The sequence below is a fragment of the Oculina patagonica genome, chromosome 13 (assembly GCF_052425735.1).
Source record: "Oculina patagonica isolate OP01 chromosome 13, crgOcupat, whole genome shotgun sequence".
Classification (NCBI taxonomy): Eukaryota; Metazoa; Cnidaria; class Anthozoa; order Scleractinia; family Oculinidae; genus Oculina; species Oculina patagonica.
The window spans coordinates 14,742,629-14,759,171 of record NC_135770.1 but is presented as its reverse complement, the minus strand read 5'-3'; the positions used below and the strand labels follow the sequence as shown (position 1 = coordinate 14,759,171).

Below are 16,543 nucleotides of genomic sequence, written 5' to 3'. Positions count from 1 at the left end.
GCATCCAGTGTTGTATCGAATACCTGTTAAAACATTGAATTACTTGTTCAAAGAATGGAATATTGATTGAAGCAAATAATTAATCAAATTTGAGAAGAATGCGAATTTGTTTCTTAGGGAATTAATTCACCAATGACTAAACCTTACAAGTCATGGCATGTTCAGGGGCATGTTTGTCTTGGTGGTTTTGGCATTTCAGATTTCTGAATTCCTCTTGATGACACAGCTTGTAAAATAGATTATGTTAAAAAACATTTCACACTTAACATTTTAGGTTATGTTCAAAGGATTTGTTAAGTTTCTTTTTGTAGCAGATTTATAGCTTTTAAAACATTGTTTGATTCTACCTGATCGTCGTCAATGCCGCATAAAGGTGAAAGTTGCAATGCCAGCACATTCCATGACACAAAATTAATGTTATGGTGTTTATAATAAATAAATATAAATTCTGGCCCGCTAAATCGCATTTTTCTTTCATAGCATTAAGTTTTAGTATTTCATTGATTCAAACGCTTTAAAATTGAACATTGCACACTAAACATTCTTTGTAAAGACCGAAGTATAAGAAAATTTCCCATTCATGACTGATTTGTAGCTTCTAGACATTGCATGACTTGAAGCCTGACCAAGTGGAGGTTTGGGACAGGTCACTGACAAAACAAAAAACAAAAAATGCACAATGTGCAGAGCAAGAACTGCGCAGCGCAGTTTACAAATTGGTGGGGACTGGAAAAGAGTGAGTTGCCAAGGTAACATAACTTTATTACTGACAACCATTACTGTGTGTCAGCTGTAGAACTATTAGTCTGCCAAGTTTCACTGGTCTCTGCAGAATAATGACCTAAAATTGGGTTGAGTAGATGACATCATCAGTCTCCTATATTTGCATATTTTATGATTTTTTAAGCCTAAATATCTCCGGAACTAAAATAGGTATTTGAAAACTGAAAATGCCATTTTGAATCTTTTGTTAAATACCCGGTACTCTATGAATCTTCTTAAATTGCAAGGGGTGAAAATTTGATCATAGTAGCACTTTAAATTAGTGTGAAATGGTTATTTTACAGAGGTCTAGTATAATTATAACTGAGGGAACAAATATTTTGATTTAAGATTTTGTCAGTTACATGTATTTATTAATCAAAACCAATAATCAAAATTTTGCGCACAAGTTCAAGCAAATTCATTTGGTGATTTCAGCTATATCACCCCCTGCCTAGTTTTATCCCAGACATGCTATTATACTTGACCATAAAAATCATAAGTAGCAGAAAAAACTGTTTGAGACACAACAGGTAACCCATAAGTTAACCAGTGCACATTGGTTTTATACAATAGTGATTTCTAATATATTTGTATTTTCTACTTTTCAGGAGATGGTTAAAAGCGATCCTCAATCAACAGGTTTCCAGGATAATCAATGTCTTGAGAGGTACATGTATGGGCAATTCCACATGAGAGGTGTAAAAATCAAGATTTTTCAAAAGATATTTCAGATGGAATAATTACCTGTGCTGCATTGTAGACATGTTAGAGTACACAAAAAAACATTTTTTACTTTGTCTGTGACAACAGTGTTTTTAGGGGGGGTCCCCAAAGTACGGGTTTACCTTCTTAATAATTTACAATGTCTGTGATGCACATTTTTAACTTACAAAAATCATACTTTCAAAATGCTTATGAATTCAAACAATTATATTAGGAATATTCCCTCATTTGTGTTGACAAATAACTGATAAAGACTTCATCCAAAATATTTTTAAAAAATAGCAACGGCGATGTGAAGTTCTGTCATGGACATTACGTAACGTCCATGAAATTTTGTGCATTTTTTTTCTCTCCTTAAGTTACTATTTGAAGGATTCTTAAAAAAATTCTGCTGCTTTGTTACTTATCAAAAACGAACATTTTGATGATAACAAAACTCTGGTAAACTGTTCAATTTTTTAACCAAGTGCAGTTAAAGTTGGTCATGGACGCTATATCATGGATGTTACACTTTTTGCAAAAATGTTGAAAAAAAGGCAAAACTTTATCAAAGTCTTTGGAAAAGGTAAAAAATAGTTAGGCGGTATAGCAGTGGGCAGTTTTTTCCAAAAGACAGGTTTGGGTTGATAAACAGCAAGCTTGTGGAAAGAGATTTGCTGAAAATGCAGGTTAATATGTCATGTAAGGACCGTGAAATTTCCTCAAAAATTTAGACTGCAAAACAGTCGTTTTTTCTCTTAAGTCTCTTCGAAAAAGCGCGCATTTAAGGCGCGAAGCGCCGAACGTTGAGGCACGACGCGCCGATCGTTTTGCAAGCCTCGCACGCCCGTAGGGAGTGCGAGGCGAGAAAAAACGACTGTCGGCTTTCCATACAACGAATTCGTTCCGACCAGGGTGCCAAATTATGTCGTCGAGTTGTCAAAAATTCTTTGACAGCTCCACCCATATCTTAAATTTGATACCCTTGATGACAAAATCTCCCGCGAAAGAAGCATTGTTTATTTCCACGTTGTCTGTGTTCGATCTGGACCGTCTTGAACGAGTTTCTTTAGGATTATTTTTGGTTCAGTGCAAGATGTAGAAGTTGTCCCATCTTAAGTAATTAAGCGAATAAGTCTGTTTCGTTCATCGAATGGATCAGACAACACCGAAGAAACCCGCCTCGCGACGAGGAAGGAAACGAAAAGAAGAGTCGTCTTTGGACTTCTGTAGAATATGTGGCGATGGTTTCCGAACAAAATCTGGCCAGTGGAAGACGACGGAAAACATTTTTGCTGAGCCTCAGAGAAAGGGGAAAACGCTGCCAATGTTGGCTGATGTGATTAGAATAGATCTATCGCTGTATCTGGAAGAAGGGAACTCTCATTCGTCGAGGGTTTGTTCGTCTTGTGGCACGAATGTGAGGAACTGTGCTGCTTTGCTCGCAGAAATAAAACAAAATTTGAATAAGGCCAGTGTATCTCTTTCCAGCAGATGTGAGAATGAAGCCACAACTGGCGAGGAGAATTCTGTACGAATGAAGAGAATGAGCAACTCCCCGCGTTGTTCTCAAAACAAGAAGTCCGCCCGCGTTGCAAGTAAACAACTTGGCGAGTTACCGCCATCATCTTGTCCTGAACAACAGCCTCGAGCACGTCGTACTCTTGCTTTATTGAACACCGAAGACAAGGAAAATTGCCTGCCGCTGCTTCCAAGTATCAATCCTGCCGCTGCTTCCAAGTATCAATCCTGTCCAACAGCCGAAAACTAAAGTTCTCGTGAAGATTAAGTACCAAAATTCCACTAAGCACACCAGATACAAGGACAGCGACATTGGAAATTTGGTCAAATACATAGCACGGAAGGAGTGGAAAGCGGTTGTGAACATTCTTTTTAAGCTAAAATTAAGAAGTTCAGAAATTTTTGCCAGGGGCCGTTCAAGCACGTCTCTCCCCAGTCTCACTCAGAGTTTTGACATCGGCTCCAGACCTCTCGCTCCTGTTCGAACAACCGAGCGCGTTGACCGAGGGTTCGCAAAAGATACGACTGTTTTGCAGTCTATCAAAAATTTAAATGAGCATATTACAGGTTTTACATTAACTAGCAAGATAATTTCAATTCCAACTGCCAAGAAATATTGTTTTACTACAAATAATAGAGCCCAACAATTGAAAAAAGTTAATTTATTTGGTAAACTTGAAGAAGAATTCACATAGTGTAACGTCCATGACGTTACATTTTTAGTCTCCAAGAAAAACAGTGAAAGATAATGGAGGTGAAAACCAAATTTTCAGTTAACACAATCACTAAACTACATTGACATGGAGAAGATATTTTGAAAATGCTTGAAAGTTCACAGGAATTTTAAAGTAATGCTAATGCACTAAATGACGTGGTTGATTTTTATGTAACGTCCATGAGAGTCGTTTTTCTCAATATTTCTCTGGCACAAATAAGTCAACTGGAAAAAAGAAATATTCAAATTAACACACTAAGGTGCACAGACTTGTACAGCCATGAAAAGTTTTAAAACTTGTTTTCATCCTTAGACAATGCAAGTTTAAAGTTCTAAAAATTAGTCTGAATTGTAACGTCCATGACATGGAATTGCCCATATGCATATGAAAGAGAAAAAGACTAAGTAGGACAAAAAGTCGTCCATTTTTTATAAAACGTTTTAAGGTCTTATTCTTTGTTTAGATATATTTTTCTGTTAGAAATTTTATTTTAATCTTTATTTTAAACCCAGCTAAGCTTGGTAGTATTTGCGATCTTCTGCAATCCCATAAATACAGTTTTCCTATTAATAGGAAATAGTTTAGTAAGGGGCTTTCTGAAGTTGTAATGCCTATTAACACATCTTTTAAACTCAAGTGGACATATTCTTTTGATACAGAATAAAAGTAAAATTCAAAATCTTTCCAGAAGAGTTTTGAATAAACACAGTCAAAAAGAAGGTGTCTCGGGGTTTCCGGCTCAAACTTACAAAAGGAGCATTTATCATCTGTGATGTATCCTATTTTGTGTAATTTGGAATTGGTATATAGTATAGAGTTAAGGACCTTGTATTGAAAGGGCTTGACGTAGGGCTCGGAACACACAGTATGCGGTAAAAGAAAAGCTTTTTCTCATTGATCGTCAGTTAAATTAAAATCGCGTTTTAGAGCTAAAGAGATATTAGGATATTGCGCTTTTTTGCTTATAAGCAATGTATAATAGTCTTTCGATTTTTTCATCATAATATCAAAAACATTATTTTTAATAACCAAAGAGGGTAAGGTTGCCAGAGGGGTGCTGATGTCTGCTTTTGACTTAAATTCTTGGAGGTGGGACGGTATGGCATGTCTGAGGCCTGCCCATACTAGAAAGTTTGCTTTTTTGAGCTTTTTTGAAATAATATTATAGGATTCTGTAGTATTCAAGTCAAATCGAAGATCCATTACATTAATAAAGCCGGACTCAAAGAAGTGTTTATAAAAAATCGGTGTATTATTTATGCGAATGTCTTGATAATTCCAAATTACACTTTGCCATACTGTCGATTGCATCTACCTGTGAACGCACGCGCTGAAAACATGTTTTCAAATGATGTCAAACGTCAGCGTTTCAGGTGTCAAACTTTGAAGTTTAGCAGTTCGTAACGGCAACTTTCGCGCCGAAAATTCAACACATTCCGGTTTCGAAATGGCGGAAAGATTAGATATAGAAACTTCTTCTGAGAAACTGATGCTGATCTGTGTCGATATGCATACACAGGTTCACTTGAATCATTTCTAGTGTAAAGTTTCGCCCGTACTCAGTGTTTATGATGAGTATTTTGAGTGCAAAAGTTCGCGTTTCGGTCGGCTAAACTTCACAGTTTGACACCTGAAACGCTGACGTTTGACGTCATTTGAAAACATGTTTTCAGCGCGTGCGTTCACAGGTAGATGCAATCGACAGTAGTTTTGCCCGCACACACGCGGGCTAGAAATGTGTAAGTTTGGATGAAAGCTTACATGTACTTGGATTATAATTTTAGTTTTATTTGCTTTTAGTGCTTTCTGCCAAGTCTGTTATTCGGCAAAATGAAAGAATACAGAATAAATAAATTCATAACAAATTTCTAAAGCAGTTTGTGGAACTAACCTTTATTCTCAATACCTTTGTCAGTCTGTGATTTGAGGAGCAGGAGCGAGTTCTTATTTTAACAGTTTTAACAGGCACATGTTGGTCAAGGGCTTGGTTGAACAGAGCATTAAACACGTTCAATTTATTGAGTTATTTTTTTCAAAAATAACCTCTTCGCTGGCGTTATGGACCGTGTAGTCAGTCAGTCAGTGTGTGAGTGAATGAAGTTGGTTTGTTTTTCACACCAACATCCGAGCCATCCGCAGCCAAAGATGCTCCTTTCCTTTACAGTTTTATTGCTCTAATATAGCAATTTTTTAAAAAAAATGGATTATTATTTTTAGGTTTTCTGTGACAAAAATGTAAATTTTGGGGGTTCAAAAATCAGTTGAAATCCGTGATATAGTCCCTTTAATACTGCGGGTATATTTACAAAGAGACAAAGAAATGAAAAAGAATCTTCTTTAGATTCCTAAATATTACTGAGACTCTGTGTTCGATTGTTGATGGTCGCAGTTCATAGGTGCCAATAATTACTGTGAAAGTGCCATCTGAATGCTCATATTAAACTAAATCCTAACAATTTATTACCATAACGCAAAATTATATCCTTCTAAAGAATAGAATTGTTATCGTAAAAAGGAACCTGGAGAAGTTGAGAAATTTTTGTGCCGTTTCCACACGCTTTCGTTCTTCTTCGTGCTTCGGAAAGTCTTCCTTGCACAGACGATGACATACAGCTGTAGTAGGTCACCTTGGTAACCACAAAAGTTGGAACATTAAATGACAATTGGTTGATGTAAGTGTAGGGTTCAAAATAAAATTACAGCTTTCAGCCTGAATTTGTAGGGGTTTTTTGTCAAGGCTGATTTTTGTCCTGGATGTCAAACAAGTTTTATACAATAGCCAAGCTACTGCACGCGTTGTGATTGTTTGATTCCTGTCATCTATTAGAGTACAGACGCACAGATGACGTCACTGTGTGGTATGACTCACAGTTCACTCTAGTGGTGAATATTTACCTCACTGCTTCACAGCTTGGTAAATATCCTCCACTAGCCACCTTCACTTTCAATTGGTGAATAGTTGTTAACAGTTTACTTATGTGAAACCATCATGTACAGGTAACACATCTCACACCAATTTGGCTCAAATGGCTTCTAACACAATCACATTGTTGATAATCTTGGCTTTTACATATAAAGCATGAAGAATTGATACAAATGTTGAATGGTTTTTGGGAACAGTGCAGGTGTCTCCCTCTGTGAGCTGTTTTTCTTTTCTTGGCAGATTCTGGCTATTATATGTATCAACAAACAGTAAAATGTTAAGAAATCGCTTGTTGCAATCTGCAGCAATCATGTTCACCCCCCACAAAGAAGTTCTCTTCACTGATTAAAAACTGCATGTTACTGGAAAACTTACATTTCTATATTAACTAGCTAATAGTTTTATGAATTATTTTTAGGAAAGAGCCTATTGGCGGGGATGTAAAAAAGCCATTGCAAGACAAAGATGTCAATCAGTTACATCCACGTAGTAGGGTAATGTTAGTTATGTATATTTATTATAGTACAGCTCACATGCATTAACAGCATGTACACCCCACTCCATAACATGTATGTAAACTGCATGTAATTACACTACACTCATTGTACTTGAATTGTATGTGCATTAAATTTATATGTGTACAATAGAAATATGTATACTAAGCCAGGAATAGTCACCAAACATATAACATAATCCCTTATTATCTGTGAAGACTTTATGTAAATCCCAATCTAATAGTTTTAATTTACTCTTTTATCTACTTACTAGATTTCCTTTAGGAGGCACTCCCAAGAAGATATAAGTGCTCCAGTTATTATATCTAGAAAAGGTAGTACAAGCAGTGTGCACACAAGTACCAGTAATGACAAAATATTAATTTAACCCATTGGCTCTTGGCCGGCCAAACCTGGCAGTGATGAACGTTGCTCTTTTCCCACTTGTGACTTCATCATCTTTGATCAAAAAAGTCATCACTAATACTCAATCTCTAAGTAATTAAGTAAGTTTTTCTCTGCAGGAGGAAAAGGTCTTTTGTGCTTGACATACCCACAAAAATGCTTAGAAATTTATGTAAAAAAAAACTCGTAGGAGAATTTGCCTCAACCACCCTTGGCTCCTCAATGGCAAGAATTTCCTGTTTGGATGGCACTTTCTTGGAAATTCTTGAACTGCAAGCAAGGCTTGGCTCACGAGAGAGATAAATCATTGTTTTCTCGTAAACGAGTATGGTGACCTATCATTTTTTTCTTTTAGTTTGAAGGTAACGATCAACTTCTTTCTATAAAATGAATACAGTTTGGTTGGAAATCTATGAGCAGTTCTATTTCAGGGGAATTACCTTAAGGATTTTAAAAGAAAAGATTGCTGCTTTGTGACAACTTGAATTATAAAAATTGAAGCGTTACAAACGCTTTTTCCTGTATTTTAGACTTGTCTCCAGACCTTTGATTTTTTTAACCTTTAATAATTTCTTTTGTTTTTAATTCAATTGTTCCACGTTGTCAGATACTCTTGCGTTTGTGTATTTTAATATGTTGTAGTGTGACATCAAAAACTGGATCACTGTAATCATAATTATAGTAAAATCCATTTGAACATTTCGCTACGGTTTGAGTCATACAGTTGGTAAAGTACAGGGTAAATTAATTTGTAACGTTTATCAAGAGTACAGGACCATGTGGACATCCTGCACTTCGGCTGTGGGTTGTAATATTTAAACGATGTAAAATGGATAGTTACACAATTCATTTTTACGAAATTGGGTGCCTTAAGTTAAATATTAGTGTTTTGGAGTTATAAGCACTTGAAACGAAATAAAGGGTGTTTTTAACAAGTTATACTGTTGCTATGGTAACCTTTAATGTCAAGAAAAAAATCATAACTTGTTCACCAGTGATTTGGCATCTGTTTAATACCAAAACTGTTGCATAAACTGAAAAGGAGTCATATTATTGATTCATCGCAGTTGAGGTGCTGAAAAATGCAGGAAACTGTTTTGAGCCACCTTAAGTTGGCGTACTACCTCTTTTGTAAAATGTTCAGCATATAAATGTAACAAGAATTCCCAAGAGACATGTAACTCTTTATGTGACTCTGCGTGCAAATTATACATGTACCTTATTGCATCATCATCATTGTAGTTTTACCATATTCATGTCTCTTAGGAATTCTTTTCAATGGACTTGCTAATGACTTAGGGAACATCAAACCTTGTCGCATTTAAATTTTTTTAACAAATATGGTTTTAAGCTTTTCAGTTTTATTGTAATGTTTATAGTTTGATCAACACTTGATAACTAAATCAGATAAATGCCAGCAGAATTTTTTGAGTTGTGAACTTTCTTTTTTTGCTGTTATTTTCTTAGGAGCAACAGTTGTCAAAAGTCAAAGCCTGTGCTCCTTGCAACCACAAAATGAGGCTCAACAGGTATTTTCTTTTCTGAGTTTTTATGTTGATTTTGAAACTGCTTTTGTAACAACAATTATTATTGTGCAGTCCCACCTACAGTACAGTCATGTTGTGATAGCCTAGCCTATACACATTGCCAATGGATTTCCACCTGCCAGCAAAGTATGCATGATGAACTGAATGAACTGTCTAACCTTAACCCTAACAAAATACCAACCTGCAAAAGATATCTGCTGTTCCATAGCGGGAATTGTGATTTCTCTGGCAAGATGATGTGTACCCCCTACCTTGTTTTGAAACCTCAAACCTTCAAATACTAACAATTGGGGTGGAGACAACCAGTGAAAAAGGTAAAAAGTGAGCTAACCACAAATACCCAAATTCAATTTGGGTATGTTTTTAATTTTTCCAAATCTATTGACTGACTGACTGATTGATTGTTTGATTTAGATTGCAAAAGGTCATGGAACTATGATAAATGTCTTACAAACAAGACTTCTCAGGTTAAGAGCTGCACAAACACTCTGGCATAAGGTAAATTGCATGATTGTGACTTTTTTAAACCATGATGTGTTGTAATAATGCATTTGAATAATGCGCATGTGTCCAGAATTACCGTATTTATTCTAATAAACGCTGTGGCTTTTATTAAATTTTTCGCGATTCCAGTGCGGCGTTTATTTAGAATTCGATTTATTTCTTGCAAACAACAGCATTCACGACAACTGAACATCTAAACTTTGAAAACAGGAACATGTTGTAGTACTTGTCTCAAAAGTCATTTTCAATATCTCAAAACATTGTTACCTTGTTACAATCAAGGAAAAGAATTGTTTTAGTATCGCAGAGGTCATGGGTTTCGATTCCCGTTCTGGCCTGAATTTTTTTTCAGGCTTGCTTTTCTCAACTGCTTTAGTTGAGTACATTACTGCGATGATCTTTCATTTGCTTAAAATGTATATCCGCAGTACAAATATATGAATTTCATGTATACATTTCATATCTTCTCCATCCACGGGTATATTACGAACTCACAAGTGACCAGCTCCCAGTTGGCTTGATAGCTCAGCTGGTTAGAGCTCTGCACTAGTATCGCAGAGGTCATGGGTTCGATTCCCGTTCAAGCCTGAATTTTTCTCAGGCTTGCTTTTCTCAACTGCTTTGCATGTAGTTGAGTACATTACTGCGATAATCTTTCAAATTTCTGCATGCATAACGTTTATTTATCGGCAAATCACTACTCGTATGATCACTGATGCGAAACATTAATAACACTTCAACTTTCCTTGACCAGTTCTAAAATCATCAAGTTCAGAAAATGCCATGACTTTCAAGCGACATGTCTTGTTTCTCCTCAACTACAAGTTCGGGATTTTTTTTTTCATTTGGACCGAAGTTGGGTACTTTGTATCGAAGTTCGCAATTTGATTCACAAATTCGCAACATACATGTATTAGGCAACTTTGTAACAAAGTTTCCAATTTTGCAACGAACTTTGCAAAGTGGGTGGCCAAAGTTAACTGAAATCAACTGTTAGTTTTAATGGAACGTCGAAATTTGTTTTTGATGTTTGGTGTTGTTAGAAAAGATTTCTTTTGATAAGATATTTTTTCAGCAGTAACTCAAAAGTTTGCAATATGGTGTAAATAATTTTGGTACAGCAATTTTTTTATCAGAATCTGAGAAAATGAAATTCAAACTTCACAAGCTATAGTCAAAAGCTCACTTCTTTTAAGCAATTCAATCAGTGAAATTCAGTCGAACTTCGAAATTGGTTTTCGATGTTTGGTGTTGTTAGAAAAGATTAGATATTTGAAGCAGTATCACAAATTATTTTTTTTTTGTTCGTGAGCGGGCGGTATTCTACAAATCCTGCGATCTGATTGGTTCCGGAAGCGGGCGGTATTTTCCCATCCGGCCCGCTCACAGCTGGCAGTATCCGTTGCGAGATGAATCATCGAGTGCACTTTCCGTGCAAAATCATTTTGCAGTGTTGTACGAATGAACACATGAAAGATTTGCTCTGCAAAATCGAATGAGCTGCTCACCAACCGTTGTAAATGCGAAAAGACAAAAGAGAAGTGGAATTAAAGGCCTCAAAGTTCTTTAAAAGGCGAGTACTCATTTCTTTATCGACAAAATCAAGTTCTAGTTTCGTAGTTTGTGCTTGTTTGTCATTTCGCAATCGTATTCTTTTATCTTCCCACCGTGAGAAGAAAAGGACCTTTTTATGAGTACATGAGAATTTTTCTTTATGTTTCTTTCAAGTACATGTAGTTATCATATCCTTTTAAAATTGTGCATAGCCTTGCAAGCACAGACATGTTTCCTCCTATCAGTTCTCTCAGAGTTAACTTTTTGGTGGAGAAAAGTAACAGCTGGAAATATGTATGCGTTCACAGGTTTACTTGTGCACATGACCATAGCCTCTGTATTGGAAATTCAGGACTTGTAAAAAAGACGCCAGCTCTTGTGAATAGTACCGTAGTCCTCTTTAGGTGGACATGGCCGGATCAAATCTGTTCCTTAAAAAGCAGATTGATAATGTCAACAACTGACTGCAATCTGTTCCTTTTGAATTGATTGCGTTGCATGTTTTTCATGTGGGATCAAATTTTGCTTGTGTTGTTTACAACGTATGCAAATTAACTTCCTCAATTTGATAGAGTGTGTGCTTCGATTGAAGCTTTCATGTAAAAGAACAAACAGCAAGTTTGCCACCTTGTTTTAATTATTTGTTGTGCATAAAAACTTGTTTCAAGACTTGCAAAGCTGACTTTTCGTTGCAACACATTTTAATTACTGATTGCCTAACGTGAAGTTTTATACTTTTTATGGCTTTGTATAACGACAATTGAATGGATCTGGACAAGAACTGCCCCTGGAATTTCTGGCTAAATCAAACATTATCAAAACAGCTCCAAAAGATAGACAGCTGAAAGATACAAGGCAGGCAATTTTAATGTCCTATCGAGACTACTGTGTATTATAATTCCACGTGTTGCTTGTCATCTAGCCTTTTTCAGATTAAAGGTACTGTTTTCTAAAGATCTCTGCCATTCATTGGTTGAATCGCTTAGTTAAAAGCTGCTGCTAATGTTCATTGTCAGAGGTTATTTGCCAATGTGATTTTCTATTGTTATTAATGTAGTCTTAACCATGCATGTAGGCTTCATTGAAAGAAGTATTTTTAGCTTGTCATGCAATCTTCCCCAGTATTGTAACAAGAGCAGCTGCTGGTAGCTATTGATGTGATATCTTTGCGTGACATGATATTAGAACCTCATATTAATCAGTGACATCAGTCTACATTCAAAACATTTAGACGTATGAATAATGCTCTTGAATCGTAAAAAGTACGTAAAGAGTGTTTTTTTATAGTTAATTAAAAGACAGTTGACAATGAATCACAACGTTTTTGGTGCTTCCACCAGAAGTAATTTCACACCAGGCGAGAAAAGCACTTGCAAAGTCACTTCTCACCAGCAATTAAACAATGTTGCAATTTGCTTCCCTAGCATAACCCCCAAACAGAATAAACACAAATTGCATTTAGAAGGCTATCGAAATTCCGAACCCCATTTACGAGCAAACAAAAATGAAGTAGTACGCAATGCTTTAAGCCTCCAGCCTCTTTGCCTCATCGCGCAGTGAGCCAAAAGAGCGTCTGCATAGGGGCTATCAAGAGAGGAAGCACAAGTATAGAAGTAGGTAATTTTGAACTTCAATATAAATACCCCTTTTAAGAGACAATTTTACTTCAATGGAGCTGGACCTAGGGTCGTGACTGAAAAAATAAGGGGGAAAATAGATCATGGACTTACCACTTCCAGTCACAAACGGCTCCTTGGTAACAACAAACACAAACAACTCCTCACAAACGACCGTGAAAGTTTGTATCAGTTTGTTTCACTGGAAGCCATGCAACAACAAACCGGAAGGATAACAAAAATCTTAACAGGCTCTAATCATCATGTTTATTTAACCACAGAACAAACGTTTCATCTTTTATCAACACTAATCTTGCCATTAGGGTACATAACATGTCACAAGCAATCTGTCAACATACACCACAGCAATCTATGCCCTTTTTACATTATTTTTTTTTTTTTCGGTAAATGGTTTCTAAGATGCTCATTGTGGTAATTGAGGAACAGTTCAACGACTGTCAATACAAAATAGTCATGGTCTCGAAGAGATCTTTGATGTAATCTAAGAAGAAAAACAGAATCATGAACTTGTTAAGAGGCAGTCGCCATAATTCCGGTCTGCCGATTTTCGGATCAGTAACACAATTGCCTTCAAACTTTGCCCACGAGTCTATCTTAATTCAAAAGCAAATGAAATCACCTTAGTTTTTGCAAATATCGCAAAATAATTTTTTTATGAATTTTTTTCGATTGGACCGCGACTGGCCTATTTTTAGCAATGGCGACAAATGAAAAATAGGAAAATTGTCGAGTTCATCGCTTCAAAATTATAAAATATTAGGCATTGTTTTACTTTTCCTGGATTAAATTGGACTTTTATTTGTACAAAGCACACAATTTCGGTTCGTTTAAAAGAAACTTACAATACGAAATAATTTTTTGTTTGCAGCCTACTTCGCCATAAACGCCAACAGCTCAAAAATGCACATTTTCAACGGGCCATTGCGCAAAAGTCCAACTACTTCCGCGTAATATTTACATCCATACCAACTAAAAAGAAGTCAAAGAGCATAGAAATGTAAAAATATGTTGTGGTTTAAGCGAATTTTTAGCGCAGCCAGGCAGCAACTTTGCTGTTGTTGCGAGCATGTTTATTTACATTGACACAAGAAAGTCGCTCACGCGAAACGAATTTAGCATGAATAACACAATATTTCGCAAACGTCCCAGCTTAACAAAACTTTGAAATAACAGCTGACACAACAAAACATCATTTAAGACCCGAAAACCTCACCAGCTAGTCAAAAATATATATACTGTCGCCTACCTGCAAGACAACCGCACAAGGTCAAGTCCGCCATGTAATTAGATTTCGCATTCCTTTCTAGTTTTCGTCGAGCATAGTATTCGCTGAAAGTTTCGAATTGAAACCATTGCCCATAAAACACTTTGCACAAACCATTTGATTCCGATAATCTGAACAAATGAAGGAAAGTAGCGGGCAGCACAACCGAAGAAATTAACCGAACACAATACATCGGCTTGAACGCGAACGTTGATTTGAAAGTTGTGTCACGCAATCTAATCTAACCACGTTATGTGCCAACTGAAGAAATCAATAATTGACTGTACAAAATTTTAAATATTGTTTCACGCTGTCCGGAGCCTGATGTTGTGCTGTCTTCGTGTGCACCATTTTGGTGAGTTTATATTGAAGCCAAGCGTGCATTATTTACGTAGAGTTTCTACGTAGGTTGTTTTGATTTTCTGATTTCGACCACTTCCGGTATCGGTGTGTGCACGTGTGTGTTGGGGGGGGAGGGGGGGGGGGGGTTAGGTCGCTCGCGCATGAAGGGAAACTTCACTGTAAATTGCAGTTGTTTAAGCTCTATTTACATCAGAAATGGTTAAAAATGTTTATTTGATATGTGGTGTGTTTACGGTGTGGCACACATTGTTCCTTAACAAGAAAATACTGAAACTGAGTGTTCTGTATAACGTCTCTTTTTTACGCGAAGGCGAGCGAGTACAGAGGCCAATAAAACAAAATCTCTGTCACGTTTATATGAATGTAATGTGAACTAGGTTTACCAACCTGATCAAATCGGGACAACCACTCCATGGAGTTTCATAATCTCCTTTGGCATCCGAACATTTATAACATCTCTGCTTTTGATGGCTTTCTTACAACCGCGGTGGGTTGGATACTGGCATGGCCTGCGCTTTTTCCAGTATTCCCCAAGTGAATGACGATGCTTAGGACATATAAACATTTTACTTGCCTTTGATGGAGGCAATTCAAAAACACCGGCTCTGGCCAAAGTAAGTTCGTGTTCCGTCAAATTTCCCGCGTCAAATACAATACAATATCTGTCTTGATTTAAGAAAACAAGGCCCCAGGAACTGCCTGGGGCCAGCAACTCTCTTAGCCCTCCCCTCCCTTCCCCCTGTGGATTTCAGAGAGCCCAGGGGCACTGCTAGGAAGCCTTCCCATGCCCGGTCACAGCTGAGTTCTCAGAGGTCTCAAGGCTTCTGAGCCAGCCCCCCAAAAAACAAAAGCCAGGAGCAGTCCTGACCACATATCCAAGCAAAGTCTTTGCAGAAAACAAGCCAAAAACCTGACTTTAGCCACCCCCCACCCCCCCCCCCAGCCGGATTGCAATTCAACAGCTGACCCAGGGCTCCCTAGGGCTGTTAGGTCATGGCCCCAGCTAGCTGCCCACGGGGTCGGTGACGGATCCCGGAGTCCACGTTTTGTCAAATCCAGACAGATATACAATACATACTTTATTTGAAGAGGGAAACATGCTTAGCTTAGAATAGCTAGTTTACAGATGTTCCACTAAAATAAGAGATAAAAGAAAACTAAAATAGAATCTATAAGAATGGAACGAAGTTAAGTGGTTAACTATCAGGCCCGTAGAATTTTCACTGACGTTATTTGTATTCAGGAGTGAATTTATTTTCAACAAAAATAACATAATAAACTAGTAAACCTTTCACCTGTATTCCCCTCTTTTTCAGTTTTCAGACTAGAACCAAAGGCAGATCGTGACACAACTGCATCTCATATTGATTCCACTGATTTGAATATAATTATATTGCAGCCCGTTTAACAAATTTCAACAAGTTCTGAGAATTCGGAAGGGTAGGCTTAAGCAAAACGCTTAAAATATAATTTAATTCTAGTATGCAAAAGTCTCATTTTTAAAGCCATCGACATCTGCATGCTGTAGCAACTGAATGCGAGCATCGATGGGGAAAGTCGCTTGTCTAACCTTGCTCTTCTATGCATCCACTATGATACCCCTGTGCACCTTGACGCGAATGAAAGTAGGCTGTTTAGCTCACTTACACCCCGTAGACAATTAACTCTGATACGTATCGGTGGTAATGGCTTGACCAGCATATAGGCTAGTACTCTAGGGCATACAAATTTTTCAGCATCGTATTTTTTCAGTTCAGGCTGGAGCTTTATTCAAGTTAAAATGAAAGGCAATATCTACTGGCAACGGATCACATATCTCTACCCTTTCGCGATGAGATCAAGGCTCATCGCGCAAGTGAAAACTGGCTCCGGACCAATGCAAACACGTACAATGTTATGTGGCGTTAAAGAAAAGCTCGTTTATATAGGAATGAGTGAAAATACTAAGTGCAATCCTCTGTTGTGAAATCTTAGACTTTATGTGCTTCCAAAATACAAGAAAAATCGCCATAAAGTAAAAAAAAAATCCCCATGGAAGCGTACCCCCTGTTGGATCCTCGAAAACGGCGGCCCTTACGGGCCAGTTAACCAGGTCTATAGTCCAGTCCCTGAACTCTCCCTTCCGCGCGCCCTTTAGTCTACAGCTCT

The 16,543-nt window shown here is 37.2% G+C and overlaps 1 protein-coding gene across 1 annotated transcript in view; it reads left to right on the top strand.

The window, feature by feature from the left end:
- Window positions 1–16,543, top strand: part of LOC144637250 (katanin p80 WD40 repeat-containing subunit B1-like) — a 50,311-nt gene that overhangs the window by 9,614 nt on the left and 24,154 nt on the right. The window contains exons 2-6 of the mRNA XM_078496381.1: window positions 1,374–1,432; window positions 7,046–7,121; window positions 7,396–7,456; window positions 8,994–9,055; window positions 9,488–9,571. Of these exons, the coding sequence (XP_078352507.1) occupies window positions 1,374–1,432; window positions 7,046–7,121; window positions 7,396–7,456; window positions 8,994–9,055; window positions 9,488–9,571 (342 nt within the window). The remainder of the gene's footprint in view (window positions 1–1,373; window positions 1,433–7,045; window positions 7,122–7,395; window positions 7,457–8,993; window positions 9,056–9,487; window positions 9,572–16,543) is intronic.